Source organism: Panthera onca, chromosome A3, assembly GCF_046562875.1.
Source record: "Panthera onca isolate mPanOnc1 chromosome A3, mPanOnc1 haplotype 2, whole genome shotgun sequence".
Classification (NCBI taxonomy): Eukaryota; Metazoa; Chordata; class Mammalia; order Carnivora; family Felidae; genus Panthera; species Panthera onca.
In genome coordinates this window covers 74,264,199-74,283,229 of record NC_138341.1, presented here as the reverse complement: position 1 = coordinate 74,283,229, position 19,031 = coordinate 74,264,199, and the positions used below count along the sequence as shown (strand labels likewise).

Sequence of the window (19,031 nt, the reverse complement as noted above, 5' to 3'; positions counted from 1 at the left end):
TCTGCCAAAGGGGCCCTAGCAACTAATAGAATGTGGGTTATTATGAGGGCAGGGGATTGTGATGGTAGCCCATCTGTGGAATCCAGCGAGACCAAATGTCAACACCTCAAAAGATGTCCTTTGGTCGCAGTTGGCAGCATTGTGGTTTTCTGGATGGCAGCAGAGGACAGGGAATCAGTGGAAGCCCGGGGAGCAGGAGAAAGCGGCCCAGCCTTCCCCAAGGTGGTGCCTGATGACCCCATGTCTGAAGGGAAGTCAAGGCCTTCTTTGGTAAGGGGGGGGTGCCTCATTTCACTGCCCCAGCCTGTCCCTACACAGGGAGGAACACGGGATCGGAGCTAAGTGCTAGGGGATCCCAGAGAGCTGCTAACAAGAGCAGGTGATGTGCACCCCACCCCCACAACTGGCCCCCAGCTGTCACCAGGGACCAGGTAGCCCTTGATGAGATTGTGAAGTCACTGGAAGCTGGCTTTGTTCTCTCCCATCTAGCGCCCCATTCAGGGCCCTTTCCTCCCTCTGTGACTGGGATCTGGCTCCCCCCGTGGCCCTTTTTTGTTGGTCCCCTATGTGGAGGTTCTTCCCTCTGTAGCCCAGAGAGGACCGGGTGTATAACTGGCCTCAGAGTTACATAGAGTGGGGGGTGGGAAAGTTTCACCAGTGATGATTGGAAAGTCATCAGGAAGTCAGACTTCTATCTCAATGCCCCAAGCCTCCCCCTGCAACTCCAGGGTGCCATTCCTTCCCGTCAGTGTGCCCTGTCCTTCCGTGTAACTCCAGGTAAGTGCACCTCTGGTTAGAACTCTAGATCCTTACAGGTCATAGCCCTCTTTCACACGCCCCCCACCCACTGTGGCCTGGGGCTGTAGATGTGCCGTGGGGGAATGTGGGTGGCCCCAGGCCCCTGAATTGCCCCTTCGCTGCTGCTCCAGGAGGCAGAGTCCCCGAAGCCAGACTCTTCCTACCACTACCTGGAGGAGATGGAAGCTCGCGAGGACGCAGGCTGTCCAGGGCCGCCCAAGTCACTGTGCTCCAAGGCCGGTCCCACCGCCAAGGGCCAGGCGGGTGACGCACCCGAACTCGAAGAGCCGCCTCCGGCCCCGGCCACTCCCGGGACCCCGGGGACCGAGCGCAACGCCGAGATGGAGCTGGAGAAGGTGCGCATGGAGTTTGAGCTGACGCGGCTCAAGTACCTGCATGAGGAGAACGAGCGCCAGCGGCAGCACGAGGAGGTGATGGAGCAGTTGCAGCAGCAGGCCATGCCCCGCCTGGTAGGTGCCGGGAGGGTGGGGGCGCTGGCCAGAGGCTCTCAGGTCCCCCTCCCTCCACCCCCCGGCCCGAGGGCTGGGGGCTGCCTGCATGGGGAGCCCGCCTGACCTGCTTCACCCCTGCACCCTGCCCCGGGTCCAGAGATGGGTTGCCGGCTGCTTTAGAGCTGCCCTGCTTGGCTGAGATCAACTCTTTAAGGAGAGTTGACCCTGACCCTGGAGGGGGCCCCAGAACCACCTGTCCACCCACCTGTCTGCAGCTTCCCTCCTCAGGGAAAAGTCTTCAACATCTTTTCACCACTCTCTATTCCTCTCTGCCTGTTGTGTAAGAGATGTGAGCCCTCCTGCAGTCTGGCCAGTGGATTTTGATAAAACCATCACCTTCCCCTTATCAGAGCTGCATTGGTTCTGTTCGCTCTTCCTTGTTGCCATCTAAGGCTTAGACGTCTTGTGGCAAGAAATGGGCTGCTCTCCCCTAACCTGTACTAGATGGGGATAAAAAAGCCTATTCTTGATTAAATGGGATGTGAAGGACTTAGCACTGTGTGATTGGGCCACCACAAGTCCTAAATTACACAAGACGCCATTGTTTAAAGCAGGTTGCCCGGGCTTTAAAATCAGACGGGATTGGTTAAAACTCTGTTTCTCCCGTGTATGAACTGCGTGGCATTGGGCGAGTTACGAATCCTCCTTGAGCCTCGCTCTGTGCACCTGGAAAGCAGTACCTACCTCATAGGGTTGCCGTGAGAATTCAGTGATAGGCTGCATGTGAGGTGCTTTGCAATGAGCCTGGCAGATTAGGTAAGCGCTCAATAAATGTTAGCTATTACCGTTTTTATGCACTCACGCAATTCACTTCTTGACCCAAATGCAACAACTTACATTCATCACTTGGCAATTTTATTGGGATGTAATGTATTAGCCATGCTTCCCAGCTCTGGGTCATCCTCAATTCTGAGAAACTTGCCTTCTGTCTTTATCCAAGTCATCACTGTAATTGTTGAGGAGGGTATGACCTAAAGTAAATACCACTAAAAGATCTCCCTACAGGTTAGCAATGTTCCATTAATCACCACCCTTGCGTCACATTTTATCCAGCTCACATTTCTCTACCTTGTCCAGAAAAACTATCTTGAGACAGACACACCATCAAACGGTTTCCCATAATTAAGTTATTACACTACCTATAGAATTTCCCTACTTGACGGGTCAATTTTTTTTCCCTAAGAAAATGAGATTGGTTTTGCATGATTTGTTTTCAATGAACACATGCTGGCTTTTAACAATTAATCATTTTTTTCTTGCTCACAAAATGCCTGCTTAATTATACACCGAATGGTTTTGCTAAGCCAAGTCAAGGTGATGGAAGTGGGATCTCCAGAATCCCATCTTTTTTACTCCCTCTTTAAAGAAAAAATAGAACAAACATTTGCTTGTCTCTAAGATTCTGGCACATTCCTCAGATTTTTGATTTCTCACAGGTAAGTTCCATGTCCAGGCTTGGGGTTTTATTCTCAGTATCCTGGGATAAAATGTGTCCCGAGTTGGACACTGAAACTACTTAAAGCACCTGTGGTTAAGGTACTGTGCCTTTGCTCTATGCCTCCTTCTAACCATATTTGTTTTCCCTTTTTTTAGTTTGAAAAGCTTACTCTTGTGGATGAGCTGAAACCCTGGGTGTATAGTCCTATCTGCTGTCTGTCTTCTGCTCAAAAGATAGACCGTGGAAAGTGTTGTGAAAAGTCTAAAAGGTTTCACAAATGCATGTCTGGTTGTCAATATCATAATTATCACCCATCAGCATTTTAGACTGAAAGCATATGCTGGCTGCTTTGGGGCCGCTGGAAATCCATGGACCCAGAGTCATAGCAGGTCTATAGGTGCCCAGTAGGGCTCATGCAGCCACCCCTCCCTCTAGAACACTGGGTTTCTTCCTCTGCTCTTCAACCTGCCTTGCCATTCACTTTGGAAATGGCATCCCTGGAGTCATTTTCTGCCCCCTCGGGTTTATTTATTTGCCCTCACATTGTATGTGGTTACTCCAACAATGGTGTGTCCGAAACTGCTGTCTTTCATGATCGTTTACAAAAGTATTTCACGTGTTGTGCATTTATTGACAGGTAGAGAGCTGACTTGATTTTTAAGCCCCTCCCCACTCTCTTTTTCTGGATGAATGGGTGGGTAGATGGATTTCATTGTATTGAAAAGTATCTCTGTCTGTTTCTAGCCAGCTTGGGGTATCACAGCTCCTGCCATCTGCCTGCTTACAAAAAAACATGGCATGATTTTAAAAGATATTTTAAAGAATAAACCATGGGTGATGCCTTCTTAACTACAGATCAAAATAGTTATATCAGCTTTTTTGCTGTACTTCGATGTTGATGCTTTCTACAGTTAAAATGGAGGCTTGTTGGATCTCAATTCTATAGATTCCAGAAATGAGCAGCAAGAACACAGGCAGAATCAGCCAGAACTAACTTGAGCTGCTTTCCTCCTCCTCAGTACCGTGAGGGTTTAGCGAGGCTCTATCACCTGTCTCTCACCACCTATCCCCCAGAGAGACCCAACCTTAGACTGATAGACCACAGACTGACCCTGTGAGACATATGCCAGTACAAGAGGTCAGAAACAGTCACTTGCGCCCAAGGGACATCCTCTCATTGTGCCGCTGTCCAGAAAACAAGGCCGAGTGTCAGGGCAAACCATGCAGAGAACATTCCCAAGAACCCAGCATCCAGATCTGGGGATCTCAGAGTCAGAGAGAGACTGCCACCTGTGTGACTCAGCCACAGCACAGAACGCACAGAGAAGGGAAGGTGTCACCTGGAGCCTGGCTCAGGAAGGCTAAAGGCAGATGCAAGAAGTGAAAACCCATGAGTTCCTCCACGTGCCAGTGACCTGACTAGGAATGTTTCAGTTCTCGGTCCACTCTTCCTCTTGCGGTCTTGTGAACGGGGGATGAGGAAGACAACCTGCCCCAGGTCCCATTCCGGAGGGAACAAGAGCAGGACTGACGCACAGACCTGCCTGGCACCTGAGCCCGGTTTGGCCAGCTCCACTCTCTTCTTTCCCCCACAGTTCTCCGGAGGCCTCCAGGACCTCCTGCTCCCCCAGAACCAGTTTGCCATGTTCCTGTACTGCTTCATCTTTATACACATCATCTACGTCACCAAGGAGATGGTCTTCTTCCTCTTCTCCAAGCACTACCTGTTCTGCATCGTGGCCATTCTGCTCTGTTTGATTAAAACTTTATGGTCATACTTCTAGGTGCTTTCGCTCCCTCCATCACTGGGAACCTCCATGGGTAATTAGGACATGATCCAAGTTGGCCTCCCTGCCTCCTCCTTCCCTCATACGAGCCTCCCTCCAATCACAGCTGGCTGTTAGGAAAGGCTCTGTTGTCAACCATTTACATATTAGTGTGAAGAAACGCGTTCAGGCCTCGTTCTAAGCCTGGGTTCTCAGTGTGGTTGAGGATACTTTATGCCCTAAGAGGAGGACTTCAGAAGTTATCAAGCTAGGGAGGTTTCTAGAGGGAGAAGGGGTTTGGAAAGCCTTGTTAGAATCACAGGAATCAAACTATGACCAGGTTGGTTCGGGATCCACCACATCTATTCATTTGCACAGATCTTCTCTGAGGTGGAGGATGCTGTGGTAGGCTCGGGGATAAGCCCCCCCAAAGATGTGCCTGTCCCAATCCTCAGAACCTGTGAATTCACCTTAACATAGTAAAAGAGGCTCTGGGATGTAATTAAAGGCCTCCCAATGGGGAGATAAGCCTAGACTATTCCACAGGTCCAACGTAATCACAAGGGTTTTGCAAGAGGGAGACAGGAGGGTGAGAGAGAAGGGGATGTGACCTCGGAGAAGTGGAGGTTGGAATGAGCCAAGGAATGCAAGCAGCCTTTAGAAACTAGAAGAAGCACAAAAATGAATTTTCTCTGAGAACCTCCAGAAAGAACATAACTCTGCCAACCCATTTTAGACAGACCTGTAGACCGCCTTAACTGTAAAGAGAATAAATCTGAGTTGCTTTAAGCCACTAAGTGGGTAGTACTGTGTTACAGCAGCAACACGGAACTAATACAGGAGCCAAGACTCCCCGAGCTCTTTCCAGCTCCACACACGTGTCAGGAGAGCAGCGCCAGGCCATGGGCAAGAGTTGGTTTAACACTGGGCATGAGCAGGACAGTACAGTCAGTCACGTAGGCAAAGAGCCTACCCTCAGGCAACAGGCAGTTCAGAGAAAGCCTCTGAAGCCCCAGGGAGCCCAGGACGGGCCTGTCAGAATCTGATAGGCAAAGGCTATCCCTACCTCTGAGCAGTGCTTGCCTGGGTGAGACTTCGAGAGCAAAGTCCCCGCCTGCTCCCAGGGGACTGGGGAAGGGAGGCTCTAATGCCTGACAGGGCCCAGAGCAAGTCCGCAGTGCTCATTAGTGAAAAGTAGGAGGAGAAAAAAAAAAACAGGCCACACAGCTCAACCCTCAAATCCCAAACACACACACGCACACATATACACACAAGCAGATGCAGAGCAAAAAAGCAGTTGTCCATAACGGCGACACACACAGTCCCCCCACCCCCAAATAAACAGGCAGCAGCAATGAAAAGGAGCCGACTTTGAACATTAGAGGGTCCAGAGTAGGCACAAAATGGGGTTCCCGGTATGTATGTAACAAAGAGTTCAACTCCCCCATTGCCAATACCCTACCCGCCCCCCTCTCTCTCTCTCACACACACACACACACACACCACACACTGCTAGCACTCCCTCCATCAGCTGCTCCGGCCCCACCAGCCCTGCCCGGGGAGGACTGGCACCTGGCTAAGGCACAGGAGGCCCTCGGGAAAATGCAGCAAACTGAACGAGGGTGGACACAGTTCTGTAATCAGTCAAGGCTGTCATAACCCCTCTTTTTCTGGGGCACAGATCTCAGCCTTGAGACGGACGAAAGAATACGGTTCTGTCTCATCGGGCTCTGTGAGAGATACTCAGTGAAGACACATGAAAAAAAGAGCACCGCCCTGGGACTCCATGTCCGAACACATTATCGTGCCACGTGAGTCTGCAGTGACTCATCATTTCCCGCCCAGCTCGGGGCACCACTCCCATTCATAGTTGCATGCGCCACTTATTTACCTGAAAGTAGGAAAACTCTCCTTTCTCGTTAAACTTCGAATGATAGGTGTTTTTGCTATGGGTCCTTTCTCACACTTATCTTATTTGATCTGGGGTGGAATTGAGGTAAGAGGAGAAGGAAATCAGGGTATCAAAAAGATTTAAGGTCCAGGTATTTGTTATAGCAGACGGAACTGGGAGTTTGTGAAAAATACCAAGTGCTGGGGTGCCTGGGTGGCTCAGTGGGTTGAGTGTCTGACTTCAGCTCAGGTCATGATCTCACAGTTCGTGAGTTAGAGCCCTGCGTCGGGCTCCGTGCTGACAGCTCAGAGCCTGGAGCCTGCTTCGGATTCTGTGTCTCCCTCTCTCTCTGCCCCTCCCCTGCTCATGGTCTGTCTCTCTCTCTCTCTCTCTCTCTCTTAAAAATAAATAAACATTTGAAAAAAAAGAAAAAGAAAAAGAAAAATACCAAGTGCTAAAAGGCCATTTAGTTCTTTGCCCTGTTGCCAGGTAAATTGGACTTAAATACATCCATTTTCCTTGCAAATCTTCAGAGAAAGACTTAATTAACTCCCTCGAACAGTTAAGTTAGCATCCCATCCTTAGAAGGGGCATGAAATCTCCCTTCTATTCCTCGTCCTGTGACTGAAGACTGAAGCTGGTAGTGTCAGATCTCCCTCTGGGAAAATGAGAACAGCTCATGGTCACTCCCCAAATGTGGTAAAGTTCTCCTAGTTCAAATTCAGAGCAGAAAATCAGAAGGGAGAGAGATGAACGTGGAGAGAGCTGTACAACATAGGAAGAAGGCACAGTCAAGGGGTTGCAAACAGACAACATCCAAGAATATCTCGAACACCTCCAACGTGCCAGGCACTTTGCTAAATGCTTTATGGAGACAATCTTCAAACCCTGGAAGGGTTTACTATCTCCATTTCACAGATAAGGATACTGAGGCTCAGAGAGGTTAAATAACTTACCCGAAATCGTCTTAGATCTCAAGTCTGACTCCTAAACACATGATCTTCCTACATGACTATGTTCCCTTGATCCTGCCTTGAAGGATTTCACAGACTTGCTGGCAGGATGAGGTTAACATACATGAAAATGTCGCATACAGACCTTAGTGATGAAGGAAATCAAAGGAGAGTTTCCTGGAACCCAGGGTGATAGGAAGACCTCTCAAAAGAGCAGCCCACAAGAGCAGGTAAGCCCAGGATAGGCAGAAAGGAAGAGAGGGAATTCACACAAACTAAGGTCAGGACGGGAGTGTATACACAGTGTACAGAAGAAAGAGAAGGCTCATTCTGCTCCAATAAATGGTGTGAAGGGTAAGAGGCCTAGAAAATTGATAGGAGGCCAAATGTTATGGTCTTGAATGTTGGTCTGAGGAATATGAACTTAATCCCTTGGGAAACAGAGAATCCCTGAAGAGTGTAGTGTGAGATAGAAACCTCCCTCAAAAAAAAAGAAAAAAAAAAAAAAAGACTGCCTTTCCCCCTCTCTCCTGGGGACCATGTTCTTGCCTTGACCACGTGGAGGACTGCATTCAGCTGTAAAAGAAACTCAACCAAAGTGGCTTAACCATATAGTGACTTATGTTTCTCACATACTAAGAAACCTGCTTCTCACAGGTAAGACAGTCTGCGACTGGTGAAATTGCTCTAGGAAATCAGAGGGGACCCAGGCTGCTCTTTGCTCCACCATCCTTAGCACTCAGCTTTTATCCTCCTCACCCTATGGCCTTCAGCCCCATGATTACAAAATGGTTGCTGCCGCCCCAAGTACCACATCCACAACTCCAGTTCAGAAAAGAGAGGAAAGAAAAGGGGCAGCTTTTAAAAGCTTTCTGGAAAGACTCACCCAGAGACTTCTGTTTACATCTCATTGGTCAGACTGGGTCATGTGGCTGCTCTTAGCTGCATGTTTTCTGAGATGGGAAGTTTCTTACCTGTGCACCGTTGCAGCCTTGAACAAAATTAGGATTCTGGGGAGGGAGAATTCGTGTGGGGGAGGGAGAGATGGATATCGAAGGATCAAATAACTATGTCTAGCATACCCTGCTTTCTTAGACCCAGCTTCCACTCCCAGCCCTGCGCCGGTCTTAGTGGGGTTGAGACATGGGTTGGGGGCACAGTTGTGGCCAGTCCGGGCCTGGAGCACTGCAGCACTACTGCCCTAAGGCAGCATTCACATACCACAGCAGGAAGGTCACAGACCTCTCCTCTGGACGGGCGGCTGGAGCAGCTCTGCCTTCAACTTCCTGACCTCTGCCTGAGGCCCCAAGGCCCTACACATCCAGGACAGCAGCCCTGGCTGGGGCCGGGGCACTAGACGGTACACCCCTCTGTGCTGAGTGCCCTCAGCACAGCTGCAAGATGCAAGTTTGCTCCTAGAGTCCCCCCCCCCCAAGTCCCAGATTCCACAGAACTGAGCCCAGTGCCCCCACTCCCCGTCTCCTCTCTCCGGTCAGTCCCCTCACCCCAAGATGCCAAAGACTGAGGGTATGACAGATCCTACGCCTTATAAAGGGTCACTCAGCTTTAGTCCAAACAATCAAACACTAATAGTTAACTTTCAGGCAGGCTTCTGGAGGGAAAGATAGAAGAATCTTTCCTGCTCCCCAGATGGAATCACACAAGTCGCTACCCCAAGCCCAAGGACAAAAGCAGAATCCTGAAGACAGCTGGAATCTGCAGGAGGGAAGAGGGAACAGGCTTGGTTCCAAAGGCCACTTCCTGGCCTCTCTTTTTCTAATCTCACTTGAGCAGGTGACTGCGAGCAAGCTGGTTAAGGTTTCTAGGCTTCATTTGGATGACCTGTAAATTACCGAAACTCTTAGTGAGGGAGAGAAAGGACCAAATCCTAGGGTCTGACTTCAGAATTCTGATTTAACTGAAATGATCTGGGTTCAGTCGCTTCAAAAGTGCCCCCAGTTGATTGCAATGTGCAGCCGTATTGTAAAAGCCAACTCCTGGCTGCTCTACCTGTGATCTGAAGACCTGCAGCTTCAGCATTGCCTGGGGCATCGTAGAAATGCAGCATCCCAGCCCCAGCTGCCCAGATCCCACTGTTAACTGCTCCATTTGACAATATCCCCAGGGACTCCCAGGGGAAGTATTACTGTAGGTGATGCAATTCAATTCAATTCAACCTGTCCTCTGTTATGAAGATACTGCTCTTGGCCTGGAGGATCTTCCAGAAGGGGATGTGGAGGCAAAATGGGAAGGAGAAAGAGGACGACTGAGCCTGTAGCCCCTAGAAGTGCTGAGGGGGAGGGGGGCAGGCCACCAACATCTGGCACAGCCCAGGGTGGCCTTGTGTCCGCCCCTCCTCCCTCTGTGCCTTTTCATGAGCCCTGGCTCTGGGCTTCTGAGGAATCAAATGATTTATCCCAGCACTCAGGGATTTACCAGAAACTTCCGGAATCCCCCCAGGCCTGTCTCTGCCTCTGTCCCTTTTTTGATCTAGCTTCTACACGTGTAGCTTGGGAAAATCTTGCTAATATGCATTCATTCATTATTTAAAGGTTGCCACTGTTCCTTCAGGAAGGTTAAGCATGATTAAAAGATGGGATTTTTCCACAGGGCACAGCAGCAAAGCTAGGGCTCCCGCATTTTTTCAGCTGTTTTGGCCAAGCCTTGTTGCATAATTTAAAGTCTGTGACTTATTTAGATTTAATTAGCCAAAGGAGCAGCAGCTGAGGCTCACTAGTCAGTATTTATTAAGCGCCCTCAAAGGGTTTGGTAGCTCTTTAGAGCAAAGAGCAGGATCAGCTTTGGACTTGCAAATTACCCACCCTTAAGCAGGAGGGGGTCACAGATAGTGCCAGCAGGTAGCACTTTGGTTTCTGAAGGAGAACAAAGGGGTGGCATCAAGGAGCCTATGGTGAAGGGACAAATACTCACATAAGGCCTTTTCCTCAGCGGTGAGTTGGTGGTCTTAGCTGTCATAAGCTGTAGTGACAGGTAAGGATGATGGGGGGAGGAGGAATGGATAATGCAGAGCTATACAAATGGGAGGTGCTAGTGAGAGAGGAGCAGGGAATGTGTCCTGACTGCCACCTGACTTGGAGAGCTAGGGGAAGTGGGGGGGACGGGCTCCTGATTTGTGGGGCCCAGCGTGAAAGGACAATGCCAGGTTCCTTGTTCAAAAGAGCCTGGAAACCAAGTGTACCCCCCACCCCCACGATGGCAGCGGTTCCCAAGCACAGCAGGGATCACAGCCCTGACGGTTAGCCCATGAGGCCAGACCTGGAGGTAGGTGAGGAGACTCTCAGGGTATAGAGGCTATGTCCCAGGCCACCCCATCAGCCAGAGGGAGGGGAGCGGGCTCTGTGCCTTTTGAAAAGGTGCGGGGACCCTGGGAGCAGACTTGGGAGGCTGAGTCTGGTGATCTGTGGGGAGGACAGGACTTCTCCCGGGCCACGTGGACCCCTTGTCCACCCACTGGCTCTAGAAGCAGAGTCTGGGCAGGAGGAAGCTCCAGGCTAGCAGCTGCTAATCACAGGACTCAAGAAACCTCAGGCTCTCCAAGTCTACCTCCAGGGCATTTCCCCCTCTTGGCCTCCGCCCCCAGCCCCACTCAACTAATCATTTTTCTCTGGACTCAAAAATCCCGAAACAGGAGAAAAACTCCATTTTTTACCCCTATGAGCCTCACTGTATCAAATGACACAGTCCTTTTCCCTCAAACTTTCCATCAAAGGAGCCATTGTAGGGTACTGGTGCAGAGAGCAGGCATTGGAAGCCAGCCACCAGGAAGCCCTGGAGAAAGTGCTGAGCAAGGCGAGCACTTGAGGTGGGGGGAGGGCGGGCAGGGTGTTTCAGGGAGCTACGCTCCACGCCAGGAAGGGCCCCGTGCATGCGGGGGGGGGGGCTCTCAAACACGGAGCAGCTCTTCTCCAATAACCCTGGCCAAGTTACCAGAGCAGCTAATACCTAATACCTGGGGACTTAACAGTGCTTAAGAAAAAAATGAACAATCCACTGAACAAAAGCCTGCAATAGGCAACCTGAGACAAGCTGGGAGAGCTAAAGCATTGTGTGAAGGCGTCTGGAGAGGAGGGCACACACTTAATACCCACTGTGCATTCTGCCCTGTCCGGTGCGCTCTGTGTCTATTTCATCCAAGGCCACTCCCCAGGGAGCACTATTCTCCTCCCCACTCTGCATATGGGAAAACCCACTCAGGGAGGTTCAGGATTTGCCTGAGCTTACTCAGCCAGAAGGTGGCAGAGACCAAGTGTGGCAAGGAGAAGGAGCTAAAAATTGATTTAAAAAGAGCAAATCTAGGGGCGCCTGAGTGGCTCAGTCGGTTAAGCGGCCGACTTCGGTTCAGGTCATGATCTCACGGTCCATGACTTCGAGCCCCGCGTCGGGCTCTGTGCTGACAGCTCAGAGCCTGGAGCCTGTTTCAGATTCTGTGTCTCCCTCTCTCTGACCCTCCCCCATTCCTGCTCTGTCTCTCTCTGTCTCAAAAATAAATAAACGTTAAAAATAAATAAATAAATAAATAATAAAAAGAGCAAATCTATGTCTTGTCCATTTGGGTTTGTGGATGAAGATTCAGAGCTTCTTTGATAACATATATGAAGAGTATTGTGTATTTCCAATCATCTTGCGCAGACCCACTGGGTCCCTCCAAATATGTATATCTAGGGGTAGCAGCTTCAAAGCTATTGGCTTAAAAAGCTACCTTTCTGTTCTACCCAGTGTCTCCTTTCCTCCCACCAAAGGCTGTGGAGGGAACTGTCTTTCTTTGAGAGGGGACGAGGATGTAAGTCCTCACTCACTGGCCCACCTGTTCCACACATACCCACCATTTTCTTGGGAGGGGAGTGGGAGATCCGCACTCAAAGCCCTGGAGAGCCTCCTCTGGACCCCACCCAACATCCTCTACTGGATCCCTCAAATCAGGTGAGAGTCTGTAGCTGGCCTGGGAGTCTTCCCTCTTGAATCAGCCATGCCTGGCTCTGTTAAGAACAGGGTACCATAACAGGTGTATAAAAGAAGAGGGAGGTGGTCAGACCCAGAGAGGAATCTTAGGGTTTACTCTCACTGACTTTCACTTCTGGGTGATTTCTCTATCCTCACAAACACAAAGCACCTGCCACAACTCTCCCGCCCAGCCCACATCAGAACTTGCCTGAGTAGGTTCCTAGAAAATGATGAGCTTTGACTGGAAGACCCTGGAAACACAGCAAAGTGTAGAAAGCTGATATCAGGCTTCCTTCAGAGGAACTCCATATAACTGCCCTAAGCAAACCACACAGTGCAGAACAATCCTGATTCTCAAAACAAATCAGCTAGGGCAGGAATCAAAACCTGGGATGCCCAGAGGGCCCAGATGGAGCAGGCAAAACAGGGAAACTGGTCAGATGTGTGGCTAACAGGAAATGATGAGCCAGTGCAACTGAGGCAGCCTCTACTCCCCTCCCCCTACCCCCATTTTCACCATGTAAAGATGCTGGGTCCCTGTCCAGGTCAAGTACAGCCAGGAATCCAGTCTTTTATTTTTTTAATGTAATACCTGCTGATTTTGAACGGTTGGTTTGTTTTTTTGTTTTGTTTTGTTTTGCTTGTCATACTATGGACCTAACAAAAGTCTGTGGGCCAGGCCCACTGGCTCACAATCTCTGAAATTGAGATGTGATTTCCCTTATGATACAGTCTCTGTTTCACTCAGAGACCTGCTGGGGGATTTCTTGAAACAGAAAGCTTTCCTAGTACAAAAATAGAACGTGATTCACTCCAGCAGTGTTTAAGCACGGAAGCAGAAGTAAGGGATCCTTCTCCACAACTGCCTCACCTTGAGGTGTTTCAAGAGACAGATCTCTTAATGCATTTCAAATCCAGTTAGAGTGGCAAAAATCTAATTTCCATACAACTTTTTGAAGGAAGATGGGAATTTGGCTCAAGCCTGGATCAGGATTAAAGCAGGGGCAGGGCAGGGGCCTGGAAGCAGGTAAATGAGACAGGAGAGTGTATTGGGGGTGGAGGGCTAGGCTGGGTACCAGGCTGAGTGATGTAGAAGGAGGCTGGCAAAGGCTCTGTGAGGTTGGTCAGACAGAGTGGTGGGGCCTGGGGACCAGAGCCAGCCAGAGAGGGGACGAGGATGAGGGAGCATCATTAGTTGTCATGGTGACAGAGGAATAAGGAAAGGGGGAGAAAGAGTGAGGGGGATCTGAGAGAAGAGCTATGTTGTACTGCTGCCTACAACCAGCTCTCTCCTCTCCACCCAGGCTCCTTGTCTATGACTCTCCTCTGGTCCCTCCCCCACCTGATTCTGCTCATCACTGGCACAGATAAATTACTATGAAATTACATCCAGGACATTTAGATTTGAAACATGGGGAGGATGGACCAGTATCTACTTACTGTGCCCCTGGGTCTCCAAAAGGCCTCTTGAATTAACAATAGGTTCTCCATTGTCCTGCCATAAAGCCTATAATTCCACCAACAGGGCAAAATTTCTTGGATAAGGATTTGTTCATGTTCAATTACAAACCCTCATTAGGAAGGCTAACATCCTAGATATCAATTTCTAGAATCTCATAAGGAATTAGTCTATCACATGGAGCAGGGGTTTCCACTTCAGCCTAGGCATGTCTACCAGTAGGTTCAGACATATTTGAACATGTATGATAAACTCATGTGGCCGACCCCAGATAGGCCAGTTCATAGGATGGTTTCCAGTGATATCTGCTGTGCATATCCAGCATTTATTTCCCCTTGATTTTCTTTTGGAGCGCTCCCTATTCCCTAAGCTTAGTCCATGAGGTACAGGTGCACTGATTTCCAATCAAGGGTGGGCCTAAGACCCAGACCAGCCAATCAGAGCTTTCCACCTCCTGCTCCAAATGATTAGTTCATGTGTGGACACATGACCCAAGCCTGACCAAGGAGTCTCAAACCTGGGACTTTTGCTAGAGGTCCTGGGAAGATAAGCTCTGAGCGAGTAGACCGTATGTCCAGAGCAGCTGGTGGCCATATTGTTCCATTAGGGGAAAGCCTGCCTGAGAATAAAGACTACAAAGAGAAGAGTAGAGCCAAGAAGAGATAAGAAGACACTGACAGGGAGACAGGTGGGAAGGAGGAGGAGGAGGAGAGAGAATAAAGTGAGTCCTTGTTGGCATGATTTGAGCCCCTAGATCTTCCAAAAATGAGAAACATCCCTAACCTTTTCAGTTGCTTTTTAAAAAAAAAAAATTTTTTTTTTTTTTTAGCGTTTATTTATTTTTGAGACAGAGAGAGACAGAGCATGAACGGGGGAGGGTCAGAGAGAGGGAGACACAGAATCTGATCCAGGCTCTGAGTTGTCAGCACAGAGCCCGACGCGGGGCTTGAACTCACGGACCGCGAGATCATGACCTGAGCCGAAGTCGGCCACTTAACCGACTGAGCCACCCAGGCACCCCGAACCGCCTTTTCAGTTGCTTTTAACATTGATTTGAATTGGGTGTCTGTCACTTGGAGCCAAGTGTTTTGAATCATGTAAAGGCTTTCCCGTTTGGTTAAATAAAGGAGGATTGTATGAGTTGGAAATACGGCAACTCTTGCCAGCCTGTCCTGTGGAGAAAGATGTGGAGATGAACCTAAACCAGGGAGTCTAGGAGACGTGGAGAGAGGTGGAATTCTCATGTGCGCAACCTCAGCAGGAAAGGGAGCCATCTCCCCACTTCTTGAGGGAAGACAGCCCTGCTCTGGCACTATGAGGGGTTGAGGGACTGGTGACAGGGCCAGGGGAAATGGCTGCAGAGCCTCACTGTGAGGGGACCTCCTGGGGGAAGCTCCCTCCACCCACCCCCCACCCACCGGGCAAGCATAGGCTGTGCACTACCAACATACAGAGCCCTCACAAGAGGATCCAGGAAAAGACTGTGAAAGGTCTGGAGCAACCCAAATGTCCATCAACTGGTGGGTGGATAACTAAAACATGGGATATCTGTAAAATGGAATATTATCTGGTGACAAAAGGAATAAAGCACTAACACATGGTATGACATGAATGAACCTTGAAAATACTATGCTAAGTGAAAGAAGCCAATCACCAAGGACCACATGTTGTATGATTCCATTTATATGAAATGTCCAGAATAGGCAAATCTATAGGAAGAAAGCAGCTTAGGGTTGGGGGAATAAGGGAATTAGGGTGAGATGCAGGGTCTCTTTTGGGGTGATGAAATGTTCTAAAATTGATTGTGGCAATGGTTACCCAACTCTGAATATACAAAAAACCATTGAATTCTACACTTTAAGTGGGTGAATTGTATGGTATATGAATTATATCTCGATAAAGCTGTTACCCAAAAAAGGTCTTGAAATTCCTATCCAGTCAGTGTATGGCGGGGGTGAAAGTGGGGAGGGGGGCAGCCTCCAGAAGGCCCAGGACACATCTTGCAGCTGCTGCTACCTGGGGAGTCAGTTCTTCCCTTAGACCCAAAGTGCTCTGGGCTGGCACCTTAAGAAGGCTCCACTCTGGCTCATCCTTCTCCATGGGGTAAGGAGCCTGTGGGGTCGAGTGGACATATCCACCACACTCACACCTTATACCTAGACCATAACCTGGGTATACAGGACCCAGAAATTCCTTGCCCAAAAGGCCCCAAACCTTTTTTTAGATCCTGCAGTCCTGTGCCCCAGGTCCATCTTCCCAGGGTAGGCTGAATTGGGGGTAAACATACAAGGGGTATGATTAGAATGTGGATACATAGGCTGGAATGCCCATATCAGGCCCCTCAAATGGTGAGACAAGCTAGGAGTGAGAAGAGAAGTGGCACAGGCCATGGGCCATGAGTAGGGGGTTGGGGGTCCTGTTCCAGTATGGTGATCTGAGGAGTCTGAGAATTCTCAACTCAAACTTGATCTTCCAGGTCAGTATGAAGACATATTTTTCAAGATAAGAGTTTTGAACATTTAACAATTGTTGGCTTGCTTTATTGTTGTAAGATATTTAAATATATAGTTTGTGTACCTGCATTTGTCCTCTGGCACTGGACCCCACAATAGAAAGATCTGGCCTGCTGGGAGATGATACGTTTAAGGGGAAAAAATCTTTTAGAGCTTTTCTTTCTCATGAATCCTGGTGTGGGGTATTCCCAGACTGCATTTATCAATTTGGGAGACACAGTTGATAGATCCCTTGCTCCAGGCTGAAGAGAAAGCTGACGTGTGGCTGCCTACAACCTGGAAATTTAAAGTCGCCTCTCAACGTCTTTCACCTGAGCTTACGGCTCAGGCCCTTAGTAAGGTGCGGTCGGAAGCTGGGGAGGCTCCGTGAGCCATACTGAGGACTCCCGTGTCCGTCTGGCTCTCTTTCTTTTTTTGTTTTTGTTCTTGATTTTTAAGATATGATGTAATAGGGTTCCAGCAAGGAATAATAGCAGAAGCTCACGAGAAACATCAGAGGGCAGGGCTGGGGCAGGCCAGAGAGTATTCATTCATCTTTTTTCTATATCTTTCTGATGGCTGAAAACCCTGGGGGATCCTATGTGAATGCCCTTGAGGTTGGACCTGCAAAGATATATGGTTTCTGTCCTCCAAGAAGAGGCCACCTGGTTGAAGAAATAACACTGACACTAAAATCACTAAAACAATATCAAAATACCAACAATATAATTTAGGGTGTGACATGAAGTGTTCTCAAGACTAGGAATCATCTTGTCCAGAGTTTCTCCTGGCCACTGTTGACATTTTGAGCCAGATAATTCTTCACTTGCTGGGGGGGGTCAGAGGTAGGAAGCTGTCCAGCCCATTGTAGGTTATTTAACAACATCACTGGCCTCTACCCACTAGATGCCAGTAACAGGCTCCCCATTTTAGTTGTGACAGCAATAAATGTCTTCAGACCTCACCAAACATCCCGTGGGGGGGGGGGGGGGGAGGTCAAAATTGTCCCCAGTTGAGAACTGCTGCTCTAATGTAAATCCCGGCCCATCGTCTCCCGTAGGATTAACTTCAGTCTATAGACTGAAGACATCACAGGAAGCCAGAGGAGGGGGAGATGCGAGTGGGCCAGAGGAGCTTGGTTCTTGGAGGAGGAAGTGGCATCTGAACTGGGTCACAAAGGAATGGGGAGGATTTGGCTAATCTACCTAGAAGGACAGAGCTCCAGGTAGGGGAAACAGTGTGCTCAGAGGCAAGAGCGTACCCCACATGGCCATGCAGGTGTGTGTGCAATGCCCAAAGTGCCCAGCTGAGGGGACAAGTGGGAGGTGAAATGCAGCCCACCCTCCCCCAGCCAAGCCAGGCCCCTGGGCACCGGGCTGTGTCAGCCCAGAGGAAAGGGAGCCTTTTCCTAGTACAAAGGTATCTTGTGTTCCCCACCTCATAGGCTCATGATGCTGGATCTGTCCAGAGGGGGCCCTTTTTCTAATGACACACAAGCGCCACAGAGGCCAGCCAAGGCCCTGCAAACGAGCATGCCTTGGGATGGAGAAGAGAGGCAAGCCAGTGAAGTAGCCCCCACTCCATCAGGGGCTCTAGTTTTCTCTGGCCCTGGTTGGCCACTGCACTTCTCCACTCTGGTCTGTGGGGACCCCGCCCTGCCCTGTGGGGGCCCTGCATGGAAGAATGACCAGAAGTTCTTTCAAGAGCTCAAAGTAGGCTGAACCCAAAGGAGAAGGAAAGCTCTGAGAGAAGAGCCTGGACCTGGAGTCAGACCGCAGCCAGTGTGTGGGTTGGGATCACTGCCGCTGCCACCCCTCGGTGGAAAGGCCCTGCAGTTAGGCAACCACCCCTCAGGGAGGAACCTCTGCCCACAAGTACCTCCCCTCCTGCAAAGAGACATTCAGAACCTCCAGAAACCCCTTGCCCCATCACTTCCCTTTCTCTGCCCATCCAGCCAGCAGTGGGCCAGTAGAAACCAGGGTACAGTGCTCTTGGAGGTACATGAAGATGGTCACAGGGCACATATTTTGGCGTGGGTCATTGTAAGAGCCTCACAGGGTGAGCCTTCAGCTTCCACACACTCCTCCCCCTCAGGTGTGCTGCCTGGGCGCACGGAGGTCACTGAGGTCACGGTCCAGGGATGCTGCTGGTTCCCCTCCCACTTCCCATTTCATGATCACCCTTCTGCCACTTCTCAAAAGAAAGGCATTCTTCTCACCCATCCCAAATGTTACCATGGCGCACTGACTTGGGGAAAAAATGGATGGTGCAAGGAAGCTACAATCTGAATCCTGGTATCCGTGTTGAGGAAAGGAATGACTAATGACTAGGTAAATCAACAAAGAGCTTCCAATTCTCTGCTTTCATTCAAAGTGAAGGAGAATCTCTTCTCATTGTCAGCTGATAGATTTTTAATGACCCACCCACATGATCTTTGACATATAACTCAAAAGGAATTTATAAAATTGATTGATATTGCTGTAACAAAACTCCTTATATTCCTTTGTACTTATGTGAAAAGGTTTCTGAGGTCAGCACTTGCATCTATTAAAACACACACACACACACACACACACACACACACACACACACACAAATAGAATTACTGCTGAACCCTGACTTCATCTAGCAATGAGTAATATTCATCCATGGATATATGAACTAATTGGGGCAGGAAAAAAAGCTTCATCTCTTTAAGAAATGTATTTCCAATTAAGCTTTTTTTATGCTTCCTTAGAATCTATTAAAATTCCTAATAGC

General features: G+C 49.4%; 1 protein-coding gene across 2 annotated transcripts; it reads left to right on the top strand.

The window, feature by feature from the left end:
- The first annotated feature begins 69 nt into the window (after positions 1-69).
- On the top strand, positions 70-4,532 carry TMEM247 (transmembrane protein 247). Of its 2 annotated transcripts, none has more exons than XM_060606838.1 (3): positions 70-270; positions 930-1,268; positions 2,904-4,330. In XM_060606838.1, the coding sequence occupies exons 1-3, from the start codon at positions 154-156 to the stop codon at positions 3,072-3,074; spliced, it is 627 nt and encodes a 208-aa protein (XP_060462821.1). In that variant the 5' UTR covers positions 70-153; the 3' UTR covers positions 3,075-4,330. The 2 variants fall into 2 exon arrangements, with proteins under 2 accessions (XP_060462821.1, XP_060462816.1); XM_060606833.2 differs by lacking the exon at positions 2,904-4,330 and adding an exon at positions 4,344-4,532 and having other exon boundaries at positions 71-270.
- Positions 4,533-19,031: the final 14,499 nt, after the last annotated feature.

Bases quoted from the DNA above. Each gene is read 5' to 3' on its own strand.
- TMEM247 (XM_060606833.2), top strand. From the start codon at position 154: ATGGCAGCAGAGGACAGGGAATCAGTGGAAGCCCGGGGAGCAGGAGAA. The intron at 271-929 runs GTAAGGGGGGGG...CTGCTGCTCCAG, and splicing joins GGAAGTCAAGGCCTTCTTTG to GAGGCAGAGTCCCCGAAGCC. The intron at 1,269-4,343 runs GTAGGTGCCGGG...TTTCCCCCACAG, and splicing joins AGCAGGCCATGCCCCGCCTG to TTCTCCGGAGGCCTCCAGGA.